Raw genomic sequence first — 20,770 nt, forward strand, 5'->3', positions numbered from 1 at the left:
ACGAGGAAGAGCTCGGGTTCAGGTCCGAGCTCTGAGTCCCGAGCTGTGTGGCCCCAGGGTCTGTGATGCGGGGTTGGAGCAGGCGGCTGAGGTCAGGTGTGAGAGTGTGGGTGAGCCCTGCCCAGGGGAGGGACGAGTCGGATGTGGCGCAGACACGCTGGCCCAGGGTGGATGTCCGGGAGGGGCCGGCACGGGCACGCTGCCCGAGTGGCCCCACTGCCTGCGTGTCCCCCACCCACAGCCAACAACATCTGCTTCTACGGGGAGTGCTCTTACTACTGCTCCACGGAGCACGCCCTGTGCGGGCGGCCAGACCAGATCGAGGGCTCGCTGGCCGCCTTTCTGCCTGACCTGGCCCTGGCCAAGAGGAAGACCTGGCGGAACCCCTGGCGACGCTCATACCACAAGCGCAAGAAGGCAGAGTGAGTCGGGGGCACGTTGGGCGGGGGCTCCAGGATCCTGACTCCCCGGGGTCTCCAGAGGGCTGGCTTCCGCCCGACCTGCAGCAGGGAACAAGCTCGGTGTGAGGAATGGCAGGGCCAAGTGTGTGGGAGCAGATGATCAGAAAGGGCCCCTCACTTGGGAACTGGGTGCTCACTGGCCGCTGGGATCTGTCCGTGTTAAGACGAGGCTTCAGACCTCTGCTCTTCTTGCAAGAGAGACACAGTCCCTACAGCCACGGAGACGTCCTTGCAAGTGTGCTGTCCAGGCCCCCCCAATACGTGGCATCCGCGTGCTATAGCTCCATCACCTCCCAGCCCCATGCTCCTGTTAATGCAGCCTCAGCCCGCCGCTGGTCGGTATCATCTGCCCACACTCTGTTCTGCGGTGACACCTTTTCTCACCCGGTGCCTGTTGCTGCCCCGTGAACCCGGTGTACTGAGCTGGACAGCCCCAGAGGTTGGTTGGGTCCTCCTGTCTACTGGGGAGCCCGCCCTTCTCATGCCGGCTCCCCTGCAGGTGGGAAGTAGACCCTGACTACTGCGAGGAGGTGAAGCAGACGCCCCCCTACGACAGTAGCCACCGCATCCTGGACGTCATGGACATGACCATCTTCGACTTCCTCATGGGTATGTCCGGGGCCACCGGCCTGCCCTGGGAACGCCTGACACAGATCCAGCCACCGTGGTCCTGCTTGTACTCGGTTCTGCCAGCTTGGAGGCCAGACGGGGGAGGGAGGGGACGCCTCTGAGCTGCACACAGGCTCCCAGCAGGCTTGTCCCTACAGGAAACATGGACCGCCATCACTACGAGACCTTCGAGAAGTTTGGGAACAAAACGTTTATCATCCACTTGGACAATGGGAGAGGGTGAGTCCTTCCAGACGCAGCGAAGGGCTGGCCGTGTCCCCACCCAGACCTGGGGGAGCAGGCGCTCTGTGGGGAGGGACGGCCTAGCCCCCAAAGGCCCCCCTATGTGACACAGGGTTCTGGCCAGGACTCCCGTGAGCCTGTGAGCTGGGGAGACTGAGGCCTGCAGTGGGTGTGTGTGCAGGGGACAGACCACTCCAGCGGTCAGAGCTGCAAGTTCTCAGACGCCTCAGGGAATCAGCTCTGGGCACCTGGGCAGTTACGTCTGTGGGTCACGCGTTCCCAGCTGTAGAAGACGCCCCTGCAGCTAGACTCTGGCTGACCCGCCCTCGAGCCTTCTCCGCTCAGCCTGCCCGGACTCACCCCTTCGAACCTCTGCTCAGTCCAGTGGCCAGAAGGTCAGGCCGCTTTCAGGCACCTGCCTCGTCCCAGGCCCTGCACCCGGGGCTGGACAGCAGGGGCCAGGCCCCCGCAACACCAGGCAGGGCCCACGCGGGCACCGCCTGCTCTGATGCTCCCGTCCCAGTGCCTGGGCTCTGCGCACGGTGTCCCCCTGCGAGTGGCCTCTCCACAGCTCTGTTCTTCTTCCCGCAGGTTTGGAAAATACTCCCACGACGAGCTTTCCATCCTGGTGCCGTTACAGCAGTGCTGCAGGTGCGGCTCTGCCCCTCCCCGAGGGCCCCACCCCTGGGCTGGCCCTGTCACTGCACAGGAGGCCGGATGCTGCCGCAGCCGTGGCCGCAGATCAGGCCGAGCCTTCCTGTCCCCACCCCGGCAGTTCCCAGAGCTCCTCCCGGGACCCAGCTCCGTGTCACCGTAATAGCCCACCTTGCAGCGGAAGACACCGAAGCCCCGGGCTCCCACTCTGCCACCTTTCTCGGGGCTCCCAGCCCGGCCCCTCCTTTAGCAGATGGGGAAACAGGCTGTGGGGCTAAACACCTGCTCGGCCCAGACAACGAGCAGGCCAAGCCGGGGCTGCCTCCCTCCCCGCTACCGTCTGCCGGGAGTAACGGGGCCCGTTGGACACCGCTGGGCCCACCCGGGCCCCTCCTGGAGGCAGGACCCTCACCACGTGCTTCTGAGAGGCCGGGGCTGGAGTGGGCCAGGGGCTGGGCCGGCACCGCGCTCGGGGCGGCTGCAGCGATGGCCAGGCTCTTCCTCCCGGTGCCGGCCTGACGTCATTCTCCCCGCAGGATCAGGAGGTCCACGTACCTGCGGCTGCAGCTCCTGGCTAAGGAGGAGTACAAGCTGAGTCTGCTGATGGCCGAGTCCCTGCGTAGGGACCGCGTGGCCCCCGTCCTGTACCGGCCGCACCTGGAGGCTCTGGACCGGCGGCTGCGCGTCGTGCTGCAGGCGGTCAGGGACTGCGTGGAGAAGAACGGGCTGCCCGGTGTCGTGGAGGACGACCTCAGCCGCGAGCACAGAGCCTCTGCCGGGAGGTAGTGACCGCGAGCCGTGGCCAGGCCAGCTGCCGGGGCGCACGGGCCAACGCAGGAGCGGACGGGCTGCCCGGGGACGCGTGTCCTCACTTTCCAGACCAGGGCGGGCCGGCGGGAGCGCACTCCGCCCCCGTGGACAGAGGCGGCCTGGCGGCGGCCCACCACCCTTTTGTATGGAAAGGAAGCCTTTACTTACTATTTTGTATTTATACCTGGTGTAAATGTACATAAATAGAGACATCTATGCAGACCCCGCCCACCCAGCAAGTCACACGGAGGGCCACCCGGCAGGGCCAAGCGCCCCTGCGAAGGGCTCCCCCTCTGGACCGAACGCACAGTAAAAACTCTCCTCCCTGCCCGGGGCTGAGGTGTCTGGGGCTACAGGAGGCTCCTGAGGCTGTCACGGACTCCCGTCGACAGATGAACACCGCGTAGCTTTCGGGCGACGTGAAGGACCAATCGTTACCTGGCTGCCCAGGCTGCCTCGGGGCCCCTTCTGACTTGCTTCGGAAGCCTGTGCACGTGTGTGACACAGTCATGTGGCCGGGCAGCTGGTTACTTTCACGGCATCTTCGTGGAAGAGTTTGCAATGTGGTAAAGGTGCAATAAAGATTCAGCAAGTGTGTGCTGGGGCCTCGCTGGGGTCTGGGTCCCTCACTCCGTGGTGCTTAGCTGCTTGCCCACCCGCCCTCCAAAAGAGTGAGTCCCAGAACCAGGCGTGGCCCGGCGTCCGGGCTGGAAGGAGGGGCTTGACGCAAGGCCTGAGGTGGGCCTTGGTGTGGCCTGTCCCGCTGTTGCTGCAGCTGCTCCCGGGGAGCTGAGTGGAGATCCCTGAAGGTGCGCCCCAGAGTCTCTACAGGCCTGGCATCACGTGGGCACCGTGTTTACCCAGCAGGAGCCAGGACAGTGGTGGCTGGACTGGCCACAGGGACGGCGAGGGAGGGGCTGAGCCAGGGGTGGCCTGGGAGAGCCAGCCCCCCAACGCCCTGCTGGAGGGAGGGGACACTGGCCTCCTCCTGGCCCGGAGGCTGGGGCTTGTGGGCGGGGCCCGACCCTGGAGGACTCACGTGAGGACTCGCGTGAACCCCGGTTCATGAAGCAGAGAAATCACAGCCCCTGTGCCTTTTACTGGGGGTTCCCTCAGCTGTCACCCCACAGATCTCCCCGTGCGCACAGGAGGGGAGACCACGTGCGGATGCAGGGAGGACACGGCCGTCTGCAAGCCGGGAGAGAGGCCTCACCAGATACAACCCCAGAACAGAGAGAAGAGTCTGTGTTTCAGCTGCGCCGTCTGTGGCGTCCTGGTGCGGCACCCAGGGCACGATCAGAAACACACATGTGGTCTTTGCCCCGCGTTGCTGACACAGAGCTTCTCAGTCCCTCCGAATTCCCTGAGCTAAAGACAAAAGAAGAAGGATGTGGGGGAAGCCAGTTATGGGGGTGACGAAGAAGAGCAGAAAGCGGGGTGTGGTGGTTACGTGGATTTCAATCTGGGCTTCTCCCCAGTAAGAGTCTCTCCTGATCCAGAGCCACCCCCGTTCAGGTACAGAGAGAGAGACACGCACAGGGGGAGATTTCCTTAACAGTGCGAACGTCCCTCCCAAAAGGGCAATTTCTGCTCTATTTTTTCTCAAAATAATCGTTACGCCAAAGAGGCACACGTTAGGTGACATCGGCTTCCCCTCAAAGGCCAAGCAGTGTCACAAAGGAGGTTCCGAGCTCTGCAGAGCTGCCCAAGAGGCCCAGAGCTGGACAGCAGTTAAAGCCATGGAGACAGGTTCGTTCAGCACCATTGCAATGGGGACAAAAAAAGGCCTCAGTACAGAACTGGCCGAATTCCCAATGCAGCCTGGAAGGTAGGGATTGACAGCCAAGGAGCAGGTGAGGTGGGGGATGGGAAATCACTGCATCGGGGTTCTGGCTAAACCAGGGTTCTCGGTGATGGCGGGCCAGGGGTCTCTCGTCCAACTGAGTTAACAGGATTCTTGCTAAAATTGGGTGATGCAAAGCCAGACACGGGCGTCGAGGCCTCGCTGGGAGGGGCTTCGGAGGAGCCTGACTGACACCTCTCGGGTAGCACAGGGTCTCGTCCCCCTAGCACACAGCAAGCAGTGCTCTCAGAGGCTCCAGAGCTGGGGCAGCGGCTGAGACACCAGTGGGAAGCCGGGAGGTGAGCCTGGGAGAGACAGACAGACATGAAGCAAACAGACTGTGCACGCACACCTCGAGGCCCCAAGGACGCTGCCGCGGGGTGTGGGACCAGGAATGAGTCCAGAAAAGGGAAAATGGGAGCGGGGGGTGGGACCCCTGGCGTGATGATGAAAGTTGCCAAACGGCGCGGAGTACAGAGTCCCCAGGGAAACGGAAGCCAAGAGGAGCCGGTCCTTCTGTGGGGAAGGCCGTGGCCTCGTCAGGGTGAGGACAGGCCTAGGGCGGCAGCTGTGAGACAGGCTACCTCCGGGAGACAGTCACACAAGGAAGGAAGCGCAGTCCAGCACAGTCTGGCTCGGCCGGGATGAGGTTCACAGACATGGCCGTCAGCAGTCAGCGTGTTTCCCCAAAGGAAAATGTGATGCAGCTGAATTGGGAGGGGCTGGTCCTCTCTCAGGTAGGAAGTTGGCAGGGATTTTGTAAAACTGAAAAAGCCTGTCATTTAGAAACATGGAGGTGATGCGCAAACGAGACAAGAGACAGCACAGCCAGGGAGACTTACAGAAGTGATTTCTCTGGGTCTTTGCTTCGGGAGCAGGGGTGAGGTGGGCAGGGGTCTGCTCTTGTCCATGATCTGACCTGTTGTTTGACTTTTAAAACTGTGTTTATCTATTACTTTGATACAAACTCAAACAGCAGGTAAAGGGGCTGGATGGGAGGAGAGATGGGGGCAGGGCCTGAGCTGTGAGCCCCGCGAGACCGCACGCCACCAGCCCAGGGCCCTCCTGCCTTGTCCCGTGTGCTGCTCACGACAGCTGTGCCGTAAAATCCGAATTCCATTGTGCCCGTTTTCACCATCTAAACCGAGGCCCAGACAGGGAAAGGGACTTTCCTGAATGAACGTAGGAGCGTGTGGTGTTCGGGACCCGGATCTGCAGAGGGAGGGGCTGAGGGGGCGAGGGTGGTGGAGGAAGCCTGGAACAGGACGAAAGAAAAGGTTTTCGGTTAAATTCCTCCAGGTGAAAGGCTGCTTCCCCACAAGAGTTAGGCAGCCTGCTTGGTCCACAGTAGGACAGCACCTGCCACAGGGCTGAGGAGAAAGGGTTAAGAATTCAAACATGATTAAAAAGACAAACTGGGGGGAAATCAAAACAAAAATCCTCCTTCAGTCGGCCTGGGGCCTGGTTGTGGAGAATCAAGAGGCAGGAGGCAGCCCCTCTGAGGGCAGAGACCACTTCCTGAATTCAAACAAGTAAATGAACAAATAAATCACTATATAGATGGGGGCGCGTGCACGACCCCTGCCCTGTGGGCCCGAGGGACGGAGTGTGTCAGTGGGGCTCTGGGGATTCAGGTGGTGGGCTCACCCTCACTCCGGGCCCCACCCACAAGCCTGAGACGGATGGAGGGCAGGGAGGCCCGAGGAGGGGGCTGGCAGAGGGCCCTGGCCCTCCCCGCCGCCTCCCCACCTGGGAGCAAATCAGATGTGCACATTCCTGGGGCCAGTCCCCCAGACGCCACGCCCAGAGGCGCAGGCTCCCTAGGAGGCCGACGCAGCGGCCCCCAGGCCACCCTCCGAGGTCCTGCTCAGCCCTCGCAGGAAACTCTCCCTCAAGTCAATGTCCTCCCCACCCAGAGGGACCATGACAAAAGCAGGTGAGCAGAGACGCCTCAGGAGCCTTGGCCTGGGGGACCGGAGGGGGCTTGAAGGAACCTCACCTTCATCAGGAGAGCAGAGCTCCAAAGCCCCTGTGGGAGGGGTCCCCACCCGCACAGAGGGGTCTTTCTTACTCTTCTCGGAGCTGGCTTTCGGGAACCGGGGTGTGGGCTGGCCGGGGCCTGGGAACAGTGTCCATCCCGTCCCCAAGGGGAGGGGCAGCTCCTGGCCTCTCGGCTTTGATGGGATAAGCGGGGAGAGGACACCGGCTGGGGGGGCCTCGGGGCCGGCTGCAGTGCAGCGTCTGTGGGGTGCACACCAGGCCCAGGGCAGCCCCGCTGGGCTGCTGTGGCGGCTCCAGGCAGCCAGCCCTGCCCAAGGCCTGTGCTCGGTCCCGTCCCTGCTGTAGGTCGCAGCACCCCAGCTACACCCAGCTGCATGGATTCCTGTGGTCACTGCCGTCCTGGGGGCCCCTGGGAGGCCTGCGCTGGGGACACAGCCCATGTCTGGTCCCCTTGCACCATCTAGAGGAGAACCTGAGAAAAGCAAGACCAGCCTCCCCAGGGCAGAGATGACCAGAGTGTGGCCTCAGAAGCCCCCTAGGTCCTCAGGATCGGAGTCCAACACCTCAGAAGCAGAGGGGGTACGAAGACCCTCAGCTGCCTGGCAGATGGGTCCCTCAGCCAGCGAGAGCAGCAGCAAGGCCTGCCAGTGGCTACCCGGGCCCCAACCACGCCAGCCTGTCCTTTCAGGGTCCAGGGGCTCAGGGTGGCCCCACCAGCCCCCCCAGGCCAGGCTCGGAGCCCGGGTGAGGGGGCTGTCGACCTTGGTCCCCTGTTTTCCAGGACCTAGCACAGTGCCTGGGCCCCAAAATACCTATAGAGTCAGTGGGTCGTTCTTCAGTGAGTGCTGAATACAAGTTCTGTACACTGATACATACTTCCAACACCAGAGAAGAAGAAGAATATGGAATTCATGTGGAGGGTTGAAGTGCTCTGGCCTTCCGGAAGCTTCTAGAAGCACCATCTCCATGGTGCCCCTGGGTCTTGGCGCAGCCTTCCACCCTGGAGCTGTCTGCCCCCGCTCCACCCTTATTTCACTCATTCTTATTCCAAGTGCTGCAGAAACATCTCATCCTGGAAGGTTTCCTAGCCTTTAGCCTGGGTGACTGAAGTGCATTCTCCCATGGACGCCCCCCCCCATGTCAGATCATGTGTTTCTGAGGTCATCTGGCCAGTGTCCACTTCTCACTAGACTGGGAGCCACGTGAGGACACAAAGGAGCACAGCTCCAGCACGTACGGGCCGGCAGCTCTGCCTGGGTCGGCCCCCTCCGCCCTGGCCTGCTCCCCTGACACGGAAACGGCCAGCTTCCACAGAGGCACAGCCCTCCCGGCCCTGCATCCAGGCTGGCCCGGTCCATCGTTCCAGCCTTTCTGAACCTCTGCAGACCCCACGCAGTCCCGCCGTTGGGGTCGAGGGTTCCCAATTCCCCGTGTGTGGTAGCAGCCCCCAGGCAGGCCCCCAGGGGTCCACACCTCCTGCTATTCACGCCGGGTGAGCCCCGGCCGCCTGGTGCCCAAATTCTCTTTGAGGCCAATAGGATACGTGAGTGGTAGCCGGTCACGGCCAAACCTGGTCTACAGGACACCCTGGGCTCCTGCCCCTCTCTCTGGACCTATTATGAAGGGGGAGAGCTGCCACGTGTGAGGATTTTTATTTTTTCACCTTTCTCTACTTTATAAACTTTCTCTAACAAACACAGCTTTTAACTACAAAACACAAAAGCGTATGAGTTGGGAGGGAGGGAGACGCAAGAGGCAAGAGACATGGGAACATACGTATATGTGTAACTGATTCACTTTGCTATAAAGCAGAAACTAACACACCATTGTAAAGCAATTATACGCCAATAAAGATGTAACCCAAAAAAAGCGTATGAGTAACTTATAAGACACTATAGCGATCACGTGAGTCCCGTCTGCCCCCACACCCTCCTCTTGTACCGCCGTTTGTGATGTTTCTGCATCAGACATGCTGGGTGAGGGCTGCTGGGGTCCAGGACTGTCCCCAAAGAGGCTGCAGCCCCCTCTGGCTGGTCTCCCACGTTTGCGTATAGGCCTCCCGGTGGACAGGCGTGCGAGCTCCCGCAGGCCACCTCCCGAGCCCTGGAACTGCGGTCACATCCTTTCCTGAAGGGCCTGGGTTCAAATCCTGCTCTACCCCACACGAGTGCTGTGATTTCGGGTGAGCTGTTTGCCCTCTCCGTCTGGGTAAAGGGGACTAAACAAAAGGCCTGACTCACAGGATGGCCCTGAGAAGTGAGTGAGCATAAAAAGCGAAAAGAACCTTAGAACACTGCTGGCCTATGACTGCAGCTGGTGCCGCCAGTATTAGTGGTATTGGGAGGGAATTTTTGGCTTAAAGACCAGAGAAACCTTCCTTCTCACTGCCGGGCCCCAAATTAATGTTATTTTCAGAAGTAAGTCAAGCAGGCTTCAGAAGCCTGAGAAACCAAAACATGTTCGGAAGGTTTTCTAACCAACCAGACTTCATTTTCTATTCAATAAAACCAGTGAACAAATGGAGCTGTTTCCTCCACCATCCGCTCCTCAATGCTTCAGAGGCCCCTCCCTGTCTCAGGACCTGCAGCACCTCTGGGACAGGGCGACAGCTGGCTGCCACCTTCCCTGGGCAGACTCTGTTTTGTTCCGGGAGGGAGCTGTGCGATTCCACACCCCCAGGCCTGGCCCGCAGGAGACCTTTCCAGACGGTCCCCTGCTCGCTCTCTTCCTCCCGTGCATCCAGTGAGGTCCGCGAGAGAGCCGGTCCACGAGAGAGCAGAACGTGCTTCCACCTGTCCTGTCCAGGGCTCTGGGCTCTCCCGCCAGCACTCGCATGGCTTCAGCAACTCACCATCCTGTCCCCCCACCTGCTGCAGGTAAGTGGGCGTTCAGACCCGCTCTCCTCTGCCGGGCCTGTTCCCCTGGGCTTGAGCCGGTTGCCCTGAAACCTTAGTTCTCTGACAGATTCAAGTAGTGTCATGATTGTGCAGAGCGCTGGTTTTACTGCTGTGAGGGTAGGAGTCCTGCTACTTTCACTGTGCAGACCTGCCTCTGTCAGAGCTTCACCCAGGTCTCAGCTATATCAGCCGCTGGTCCCTCTGTGCTGCTGGCGGTGTCCGTGTTGTGGCTGGACCGCAGCTTGTCCAATGCTTCCCTGTTGAAGGACATCTGGGCTGATTCCAGTTTGGGGAAAAGAGGAATAAAGCCACTATGAACACGTGTCACAAGTGCTTGTGTGAAGTTGAGTCTTCACTTGGGATAAACGCCCAAGAGTGCAACTGCTGGGTCACATGGTAGTTGCAAGTTTAGTTTTTAAAGAAACAACCAAAATGTTTTCCCAAAGGCTGTACCGGTTTACGTTCCCACGTTCCAGCATTTTAAATTTTGACACCTGGCAGAGAGGAAGCTGGAGCCAATGAATGCATCTGAGCCCGAGTGCACCTCAGATCCCACCCGGACAGGAGCCAGAGCAGGAAGGGCGCTGGTGTAGCTGCCCCGGTGGCCCCAGGTCCTGGACACGCCCCACCCCAGCAGGCGACCACTCTTCTTCAGCAAGGTGGGCAGCAGCAGGCCCTCCTGGGCCAATGGGCTGGACTGAGCACAGGTCATTTCAGAGCTACAGGTGCAGCTTTGAAGGCGAAATCTTCTGGAAGACGATCCAGGTGTCCTGGCCTTGGGCAGACTCACAGACAGGGCTCATGGCCGGAATTTTGCAGATTATTCACGGAAATGCCTTTGGGTGGCACGTCCAACTTGAAACAAAGGGGCCCCCTTAAGATCCCACCTCACTTCTTCCTAAAGCGTCCTCCCCGTCTTCTCTCCCACGTGCGCCCACCAGCGGCCCACTCCCCCCAGAAGGGGCCGGTGACGCAGAGGCTTGGCTGATGAGAAGAGCAAGCTCTTCACCCCAGGCCGCAGGTGCCGGGTACAGGGCAGGTGGTCACTGGGCTCAGAGCCCCGCACCGGGCCCCTGGAGGAGGGGACAGTGAGAGACAGTGCGTCGGGGACACAGGGCGCTGGAGGATGTGTTGGACCCTGTGTCTCTGGCCTGGCTCTGATCCAGTGTCCAGGCAGGACACACCCTGGACCACTGCTGCTCTGGGGCTGCAGGCCGGAGGTGCAGAGCCTGGTGGGGAGGGGCGATAGCCCCCGCCCTCTCTGTGGCCTGGCTCCTGGCAGCGCAGGAGCCCACCCACTATGGGGATCCAGGAGCCAGGGAAGAACCTACATGCCTCGGGGTGCGCCCAGGCTTGGGGGACCCAGCGAGCTCTGCCCTGAAGTCTGGGGCCAGCGCGGGAAGCGCGAGGTGCATCAGGCCAGAGTGGTGACGGTGGGCGCCCCGCCCGTCGGTCCACCCAGCGCGCGGCTCCCTCCTCCTGCCGCCGGTCAGAGGCCCACCGCGAGCCCGCTCCGCTCCCCTCGGACGCTCTACCGGTGACTGGGGCCTCCCCCGCTCCGGGATTGGATGCGAGAGGACGGGGTGGGGGCGGGCGGGGGGACCCCAGAAACCCGGGCTCCCAGCTCAGGAGGAGAGCAGCCGGCAGTTCAGACGCTGCTGCGCCGCGCCAGCGAGAACCTCCGCGCAGACCTGGAGCGCGGCGCGGAGGAGGCGGCAGCAGCGGCGGCCCCGCAGGCGTCCGGCGCACCACGATGTTTGACAGCTCGCAGTATCCCTACAATTGCTTCAATTACGACGCCGACGACTACCCCGCGGGCAGCTCGGACGAGGAGAAGCGGCTCACGAGGCCGGCGTACAGGTGACCGCGGAGCCGGGGCGGGGCCGCAGGGGACATCGGCCTTCCTCCGCGAGGGGGCCAAGACCCGCCTGGGATGAGGGAGGGGTCTCTTCTCCTCCGCACGTCTGGAGGTAGACGGGAAGGTTCTCCACCCTCCCCGGGGAACCCCCAGGTGTGAGGCAGAGCTTCTGGGGTCTGCGCAGAGCGGCGCTGGGAGTTCTCAGCGCCCTGGGGGAAGGCAGAGCAGAGCGGGTCCGGCCGGGAAGGGCAGGCGGGGGAGGCTCCAGACTCGCTCCGGGGTCCCCCCTCCGGCGCCCGCCTGGCCTGAGCGCCCCTGTTTGCAGCTACATCGCGCTGATCGCCATGGCCATTCAGCAGAGCCCGACAGGCAAGGTGGCCCTGTCGGGCATCTACGACTTCATCATGCGCAAGTTCCCCTATTACCGCGCCAACCAGCGCGCCTGGCAGAACTCCATCCGCCACAACCTGTCCCTCAACAGCTGCTTCGTCAAGGTGAGCCCCTTCCCTCCCCCGCGCCCGAGCGGCCCCTGAGGGTCCCAGGTCTTGCGACACCTGGACCAAGTCATCCCTGATTGGCGGGGGGAGCGGGGGTGTACCGGCTCACCGGGCGACACCCCCAAGCCCCAGGTCCGGGCGCGTCGTTCCAGGGCTGCCCAGGGCTCACCCTAAGCGGCCCTAAGTGAGCGCTCGCGGCGGGCGGGTCGCATCTGGGAGCCAGCCGGGCGCTGAGCCCCTCGCTCGCACAGGTGCCGCGGACCCATGGCCACGAGAAGGGCAAAGGCAACTACTGGACCTTCGCCGGCGGCTGCGAGTCGCTACTGGACCTTTTCGAGAACGGCAACTACAGGCGGAGGCGGCGGCGGCGCGGCCCCAAACTCGAGGAGGCGAGGGGGACGCGCGCGGCAGAAGCGGAAGCGCCCCGGGGTCCCCCTGAGCCGGCCACTGCGAGGGGGAACCCCGTCCCCCGCCGCGAGGCCCCAACCCCAGCCAGCCCCGCCGCCCTGGGGAGGGAGGCACACAGGGACATCAAGTTCAGCATCGACTACATCCTCTCCATCCCCGACCCCTTTCCCGGGCTCACGTCGCCCTACGCTCAGGAGGGCAGATACCCTCGGCTGGAGGCCCAGCAAATGAACCTTCACCTTTGGACGATGTGAGAGGGGCTGAGGCTGCTCCGCCTCCGGGGCTGGCAGCCAATCAGTCTGGGGTCTTCTGAGTGGTTTGGGCCCACCTCAAGTGGAGAAGTGAGGGTCTGCCACATCCCACAAACTTCCACAGACTCAGGCTCAACGCTGAAACCAGCCTAGGTTGGAGGGAAAGAAGGCGATCTGATGAAAGGCACTCATTTCCATATTGTGGCTTTATCCCTTCAGATGAAACCCATCGGGTTCCCGTTTGTCGACTTAAGGGTTTGCTCTAGACTCACCCGGTGATCCTGCTTGAGGACGAAGAACGTGGGTTCAGGGTCACATTCACTTAGAGTCAAGGTAACGTTGGAGCGTTTGCTTCATAGACGGATGCGCACGAAGCTGCCGATGAGCTAAGTGTCCAGTCAGTGAAGCTGGTGGGCATCTTCCTTCAGAGCTGAAAGCAATAATAATACAGTGCAGATGGTCGAGTCAGCTATTAATCAATCCCGTGAATGTTGCCCAAGGCTTTTGACTGCGTCCCTGTTATGGGTAATGTGATTGGAAGTGACAAATGCATCTCGTGTTGTGGGCAGAATATTTGATGATTGTTTTAAAACTTCTGTGTACTTTTTTTATAAACGAAAGAAGGAAGGAAGGAAGGGCGGGAGGGCGAAGGGAGGGAGGTCCAAATCTGGGACAGCATGGGGGCAAAGCGCACCTTTCTTGATCCTTCTGAGCACGGAGTAAGCCCTGTTCTGGCATGTTCCATCCAGCTGGTTTCCCGAGAAAGCAGACATTCCGAGGCAGGCGGCTGGTAAATTCCTGCTGCACTGTGAGGTGTATGGTTAGGGGCTGCACGATTACAAGCAATGGAGGTGGGTGCACCCATCTGAAATGTAAATGATTTAATTACCGTGTAGAGATGGGCATTTAAAAAGCACAATTATGCGCAGTGCAACTATTTGACCAACCTTATCATTTTTCACCAGCCCTTTTCTGCAGAGTTAATTGCTTTCCATGACTTAATTTGAACATTAGTATGGATTACACCCAATCCGATTCACTAGGTGACAATGATTGGCTAATTTTGTAAACGGCAAAAACACACCCAAGGAGGCCGGCTGTCTCGACCGGGAACGAAAGTCTTGCTTTATTGGACTCGGAGAAACTGGGGCTGGGGGTAGATGAAGGTAGGCAGCAGCTAGACAGGCCGAATCACGCAAAATACACGCTGATTCAGAGAAGGCTGGGCATTTCATTAAATCACAGAATTCCTTCCTTCACCGGCCCTGTGAATAGAAACCCCACGTGTTCCTTCTGGGTGGTTTTGAGAAGAGGGGGGTTACTCGTGTGAGGTGCCGAGCCCTGACTCCAGAGATGGGCACTGGCGGTGATGTGCTCCCTCGCTCCGCCAGCGTCCTCTCGGCCTGGCCAGGCCGCCAAAGGCAGCCTCTGTCAGTGGGAGAGGACCAGGGTCTGTAACGTGGAGATCACTGCGCCTTCGCAAACACCCACGGCCAGAACTCTGCTGGGGAAGCAGCCAGTGTCTGTGGGCTCTCAGGGCTGGCCAGGCACAGTGCTGAGCCCCCAGTGCCAACTGTCCACTGGCCAGCACCCCAGCCCTGTTCCCCTCATCCCATTTACAAGTCGGGGACCTGCGGCACAGCAGGCCCAGGTCCAGGACGCAGGCGTGTGACTCCGGGGTCAGGCTGCTAACATACGGCTTCCTCCATGCCGTGGTCACATGCATGTGTGCATGCATGTGCCTCGTGGGCATGTGTTATGTCTGTCTCATTCCTCTTACTTATACCCCCTTGTCAGTTGTGCCGAAAGCATCATTTTAAATTATACCAGGTGTAATTCAGATGGTGACAGGATACAGGTGGTTCTATACACAAGTATACGGCATATAGAGTATCTGAAGATACATTTTTCTGCTACCAACTGAGCAAATAACGTTTCACTTTATCTTTCGAGTTCTCTTCCTGAGTTTCGTTCCGGTGATCAAGCCTCACGGAGATGGAAAGACCCTTTGCCCTGAGCAGGACGCACCAGCCTTGGAGAGGAAGGAGGCCTCGGGTCGGCCTCCCTGCACACGTTCCTGGGCAAAGGCCCACGGCGGCCGCAGCCACGGGGCGGCAGCGGGCCGCGAGACCTGTGTACTGTGAGGTGTAGCATTGGTTTTGCAAAGGATATCAATCACGTTTTTAGAAGCAAAGGGACATTTTCAATTTGCCAGCGTGTGACACCTTGCGACTTCAGAAAGCCTCCCAGCCCTCAGAGTGAATGGCATTTAATCCCCAACAACACAGCGGGGCGAGGGCTGGCCTGACCTATTCAAATGTCGCCTCCACCAGCCACACCTGCCCAACGCAATGATAATTAAACACTTTATGCCTCTCTTGCAAATCCGCTGATTGACCACCGATACGTACATCACCAGCACATTACCCCAAGCAGATGTCTGCCACACGCGTCATGGATCACCAGGTTTCCATTAGCGAAGTCGGGGGCCCGCGTGTGGGCAACGCGTGCGAACTGCCACTGTGCAGAGCAGGTACCCGGGCTGTGCGGCCTCCCGCCCACAGACCGTGGGGTGTCCCTGTTCAGAGCAGCCGGCCGAGCGAGGGGCCTCCACCCAAGCTGGGTGCTGCAGGGGTGAGGGGAGGACAGGGTAATGACAACCAAGGGGAGGGTGGATGCCCCCTCTGGCAGCATCCCCTCACCCCCACAGGGCCACCCCACAGGGGTGGCTCCCCTCTCCAGGGCCCTCGACTGCCAAGCCTACATGTAAACACGAGTGGCCTTGTCCTGCCAGCTCCAGCAGCCCTGTGAGCAGGGACAGGCAGACACACAGCTCTATTTCACAGATGGGAAACTGAGGTTCAGGGGGGCAGGTCCTGGGACCCCCTCCCCACTCCAAGTGCCCAGGATGCCTGGCTGAGGAGGAGGTAACGCCCTCTGGCCAGGAGGTTAGAGGTAACCACACTCCGGGCCCCCTCCAGCCACTCACTGCGTCCACTAGCGTTCGAGCCCTGAGCAAGTGCCAGGGACCCGAATCTGGGACTTCGAGGGCGTGGCCTCGAGCAGACCAACCTTCCGCCCCCCGCCAGGAGGCGTCAGCACTGCCCGCCCCGAGCAGACTAACCTCCCCCACCCCCGTCGGGGGCGTCAGCACTGCCCACCCCGAGCCGACCAACCTTCCGCCCCCCGCCAGGGGGCGTCAGCACTGCTCTCGCCCCCACCACGGGGCCAGCCTGGTGTGAGGCGCCCAGGCGTGGCTTCAGGAGGAACCCAGGAAGGACAAATTAACAGTCCATAAACATTTGCAAAACTGCTGTTTTCATCCCGTTAAAAATACCAAGCGCATCTTATGTAAATGGGCCTTGCCTTTCTGGAGAAGCCGGTTCCCCAGAACCGAAGACACAGCTCGTCAGGCTGCCGCTGAGGACAAATTAACTGTCCTCACGTGCGGCTGTGCAATTACGTTTCCCCAGCTTTAGGTGACTTCAGGCCCAGAGTCCAAACGAGACGTGAGTTCACTCAGCTGAAACTCACAGTATTAGATTTATAATAAACTGAGAGAGGTTGCGCGGCTGTGCCGTTTTCAAAAAGCGGAAATGGGGTGGGAACTTTGGAGCTCCCCGTCCGACTTTGCTTGGCTCTGTGTGGGATGCGAGTGGGGAGGTGGGAGGACGGGCGCTCCCTTCCCGGGCTCCTGCCCGGCCCTCACCCTGTTGCCCATCAGGTGGTGGTTTTCCGTCCACACTTCTCGCCCAGGAGCCCGCCGTCCACTGGGGCAGCCGACGTGTGCCCCCCGCCCTGCCAAGCCCAGGGGCCCACGATCCAAGAGACCACACTGTTCGTCCCTGAACTGGGGGCAAGAAGAGAGAGTTCAGACCAACTGTCTCTTCAGACGCTCACGAAAAGCACTGGGCTCCAGAGGGTGAGGGGATCCGTAACCACTCCTGCCATTAATTGCTTCACACCCGTCTCCATCCCTTCAAATGTAGATGGGGAGCCACAGACCGCAAGTCCCGGGGCCTCTCGGTGCGGAGACGTGGCGGGCACAGCAAAGCCCGAGGCACGAGAGGCCAGGCTCCTGACGGTGACACCGCCTGCCCCCGCCCCACCCACTACGGGCATCCTGGATTACAGAGCCTCACTCAGGTGACGGGGACAGGAGGGCCTGCTCCCCGCGAGAAGCCTGAGGAGGCCACGCCACTGGTTCTGGGGCACTGGAGCCTGGACTCCATCCACACGCAGGGAGCCTGGCATTTCAGCCAGAGGAGGGACACGGGAGGAAGGCCTGGTGCAATTTGCGGGGGCAGGTCAGGGGCTCAGCACGTCGCCTCCCTCAGATACTGGTCCAGGCCAAGGGCACCGTCAGTGGGATCGCTGCGTCCACCAGGTGTGATGGGAAGTCCTGTCTGCCCTGGGCCCTGGCCACTGGGAGCAGAGAGGGTTCCCCACCTGGGGTGCTCTGTGTGTGTCTGAACGCTGGGCGTGCACGGGCCATGTGTGTGTGTTTCTCAGCTGCGCTTCTGTGAGCCCTGGTGAGTGTGCACGTGTGGGTGTGAACGAGTGTACACTGTGTGTGCACATACCAGTGTACACTCGTGAGTGTGTGTCACATCAACATCTTTTCCGGTCCTTTTTGTGCCAGGAAACGTGTATGCAAAGCAAAGGTGCCTGGGAGCTCCCCAGGTCTTGCAGGACCAGCTCCTCTGTGGGGTGGCTGGTGGGGGTCCCACTGGGGTCTCCGTGGTGAGCCCCATTTGCTGGAGCCGCTCAGCGGGACGAGGTGAGACGTGCTCTCAGAGGAGGGGCAGCCACAGCTGATGAACATGATCAGAGCTGATGGTTGTAAAGGTTAGTGCATAAATCAAAAGGAAATGTCAAATGCCTTCTAACACTGGTGGAGGCATAACTTGGAGCAGGACCAAGCACTGGGCACTTGCTCACGGAACCTCAGGAAAATCATGTCCGTAACATCCCCAGACTGATGGCCCCTCACTCCAGACGCAAGTCTCTGCTGCCTCCCAGGTGGGAGCGTGTGCCCAGCGCTCAGGCGCAGGTCTGCTGGTGCTGAGGACATCCAGGACGCGTCACAAACACGGGGTCAGGCCACGAGAACTTTCCAAATGGCCCGAGAGCACGTGCATCCTGGGATCGTCCCTGAGGAGCCTGACAGAAAGCTCAGCAGACGCCTTCCTCCCCAAGACCTCCCCACGCAGCCTGTTTCCTGCCCCGCTCGGTCGAGGCCCCAGTGCCTTCTGTCTGCCTGTGGCTGCCAGCCTCACGCAGGACGCTCCAAATGGGGCCAAGACCCTCCCCAGGGCTTCCAGGCAGCCTCTGACAGGCAGGATCGAGCGCAGGGCCTGAGCCATGGCGGGATGTGGGGGCTTCAGGCCTTACATCTGCAAAGGGCTGCAGGTACACTTTCTATATTATCTCCAAATGAGATGATGCTTTGCAGTCGGTATTTAACATTGTTAAATGTAAGCATTAAAACTACTCTTAAAACTCACAGCCCTGTTTGGCCAGTTACTCCATTTTAAAAAAATAATTCTTCATTTTTTAGCATTTCTACAACTGCAGTAAATAAAAGAGGCCCCTTCCCCTCTCTCTGCCTCAAGAGACCATGACCGCGTCCTGCCCGCCCACCCAGAGCCGAGGGCCAGCTTCCGAGCTGAGTGCGCCTGGCTGCCCGGCTCTCCGCTCCCCGTGAAGGGCCAAACGTCAGGCCCTCCCCTTGGGCGCCTTTGCTCTCAGCCTTGCTAACTCATGCTTGTGCCCAGGCTGCCTCATCCAGGAACCTTCCCCACTGCCCATCCTGTAACCCCAGGTTATAAACGTCTTATATTACACTTTGGTCTGGAAGCTCACAGTATTATACTTTACACATAGTTATACGCTCCATCTTGAATAAAGCTTTGGGTATGGCATCAGGAATGTGTTGAAGTTTATTTTCCCCATAGGGTCATTTCAGCACCATTAATTCCCTCTCCCTGTGGGATTATTTTGATGTCTCTGTTGGAAATCAGTTGTCCGTGTATGGGTCTATTTCTAAACTCTCGTTCTGTTCCATTGATCTGCTCGTCTATTCGGCACAAATACCACACTGTATCTATGGCTATAGCTTTAAAAGACATATGGAAGGTGTGGAGTGTTAGTCTCACAACTTTGCTTTTCTTTTTCAAAGTTGGTTGGGCTATTCTAGAGCCTTTGAAATGCCAAATAAATTTTAGAATCAGTTTGTGAATTGCTACGAGAAACCTGCTGGGAGGGATTAGTATAGTGTTGAAGCCATAGATCAATTGCGGGAAAATCGACATCTTCAGTAGTTCATATTTTTGATACTACTACGAATTGTATTTTTAAATTTGAAAGGTCTGATTGCTTGTCGGTAGTCTACAGAAATACAATTAATTCTCGTATATTGATCTTGAATTCCAAAACCTTGCTAAACTCACTTACTAGCTTTTTGTAGTTTCCATCAGATCTTCTGCGTGGATGGCCATGCCTTCGGTGAAGAAATTACGAGTTTTGTCTCGTGGCTTGCAATCTGGATGTGCCTTATTTCCTTGCTCTTTTGCACTGGGTAGAACCTCCAGTGCAACGTTGAATGGAAGTGGCACGAGTGGGTATCCTTGAGGGGAAAGAATTCCACCTTCCACTGTGATGTGTGAACCCAGCTGTAAATTTATTTACATTTATTTTGTAAATAGATATTGTTTATCAGGTTGAGAAGTTCCTTTTTTTTCCTAGTTTGCTGAAAGGTCTTACTGGGAATGGATATTGGATTTCGTCAAATTTATGTTGTTAATATGGTTGATTGCATTGACTGCAAATGTTAAATCTTCCCTGCATTCCTGGGATGAACTCCACTGGTCATTATACATCTTTCTTTTTATATGTATTGGATTCAATTTGATTTTTTTGTTTAGACTTTTAATCTCTATGTTCATAAGAGAAATTGGGCTGCACTTTTCCTCTAAGGACATGGTCTGGCTTTGGTTTCAAGGTAATGCTGATCTGATCTTGTAGGATGAGTTTGAAAATATTCCCACCTCCTCAATTGCATGGAGAATTGGTGTAGAATTGAAATTTTAGTAGAATTCACCAGTGAAGCCACATGAGTTTTCTGTGAGGGAAGGGTTTTAACTACTAACTTGATTTATTTAACAGATGTAGGGCTATTCAGGTTACCTATTCTTTAATAAGCTGTGGCGGTTTCCGATTTTTAAGGGATTTGTCCACTTCATATATGTTGTCTAATTTATAAAAATGGTTCCTAATATTCCTTTTTGTATCCTCTTAGTAATCATAGACTCTGCAAGGAGGTCGCCTCTCATTCCTGACATTGTTCCTTTTTTCCTGGTCAGTCTACTTAGAGGTAGCAGAGAAGCACCAACGCCCCCAGCCGACCTTGGACTCCAGGTGTGACTTCTCACCTGGAGGCGCATCCTTCTCTCAGCATCGAGGAGAAACCCAAAGGAACCCCAGTAACTTCCCACATATAACTAATTAAAGCCAAGGACTATTTGCCAAAACAGATCCACCAGTTGGGAAAACCCTGAACCCCCCGTCCAGACCCATCACTTCTAAAGCAGCGCCTCAGGCGTCCTACCCAGTGACCAAGCCGTGGTGGCCGGGCTCAGCTGGGGCTGCTGCCAGGAAGGACGGGAGGTGCCCTGAGCAGCTCACAGACTAGTGAGCTAGGGGCATGGGGGCCTGCTGGGTGTAACCCCACGCCCCACCACCCTGGGCGTCTCTATATGACTCCTCTTTTCATTGTAAACTATAACATATTTGCTTAAACTACTTTGATGTAAAGTAAAAAGGGAGCCCCCTGCTCACTCTCCCCTTGTATCATCAGCTCCTGCCCTAATAAAGCTGAGAGAGCCACGCCGACACTCAGTAGCGGAGCAGTCAGCGCGGAGCGGAGCTGGACGTGCCAGCGGCTACGCTCCACAGCTGAACTGCGCGCGTGTCGCCCCACCCCCGGGCAGGCTGGGCTCAGGCTGCCATCTGCATTTTTTCTGGGGTTCAGGCCGCCTGGAGGAAGCTTGTTCCGTGATGTGATGGCAGCAGAGGTACGAGAGGGCAGCCCAGCTGCAAGTCCTCCGCAGGCACCAGGTCCGCAGACATCCTGTGTCCAAAGCAAGTCACGTGGTCAGACCCCAAGTCCAGGGCCAGGAAGGACCCCTCCCATGGAAGAAGGGGGTGGGTGCCTCTGGATAATTTATCCACCTCACG

At 58.7% G+C, this 20,770-nt stretch overlaps 2 protein-coding genes across 2 annotated transcripts in view; both read left to right on the top strand.

Annotated features, from left to right (window-relative positions):
- FAM20C (FAM20C golgi associated secretory pathway kinase) overlaps window positions 1-3,372 on the top strand; it is a 36,056-nt gene extending 32,684 nt beyond the window's left edge. The window contains exons 6-10 of the mRNA XM_033841304.2: window positions 242-422; window positions 961-1,070; window positions 1,229-1,310; window positions 1,905-1,964; window positions 2,504-3,372. Coding sequence (XP_033697195.1) covers window positions 242-422; window positions 961-1,070; window positions 1,229-1,310; window positions 1,905-1,964; window positions 2,504-2,753 — 683 coding nt within the window. The 3' untranslated portion in view covers window positions 2,754-3,372. The remainder of the gene's footprint in view (window positions 1-241; window positions 423-960; window positions 1,071-1,228; window positions 1,311-1,904; window positions 1,965-2,503) is intronic.
- Window positions 3,373-11,271: 7,899 nt separating this feature from the next.
- FOXL3 (forkhead box L3) lies at window positions 11,272-13,035 on the top strand. Its single transcript, XM_004328865.3, has 3 exons — window positions 11,272-11,378; window positions 11,702-11,870; window positions 12,125-13,035. Exons 1-3 carry the CDS (start codon window positions 11,272-11,274, stop codon window positions 12,533-12,535), a joined length of 687 nt encoding a protein of 228 aa, XP_004328913.2. The 3' UTR covers window positions 12,536-13,035.
- Window positions 13,036-20,770: the final 7,735 nt, after the last annotated feature.

The sequence above is a fragment of the Tursiops truncatus genome, chromosome 15 (assembly GCF_011762595.2).
Source record: "Tursiops truncatus isolate mTurTru1 chromosome 15, mTurTru1.mat.Y, whole genome shotgun sequence".
NCBI lineage: Eukaryota > Metazoa > Chordata > Mammalia > Artiodactyla > Delphinidae > Tursiops > Tursiops truncatus.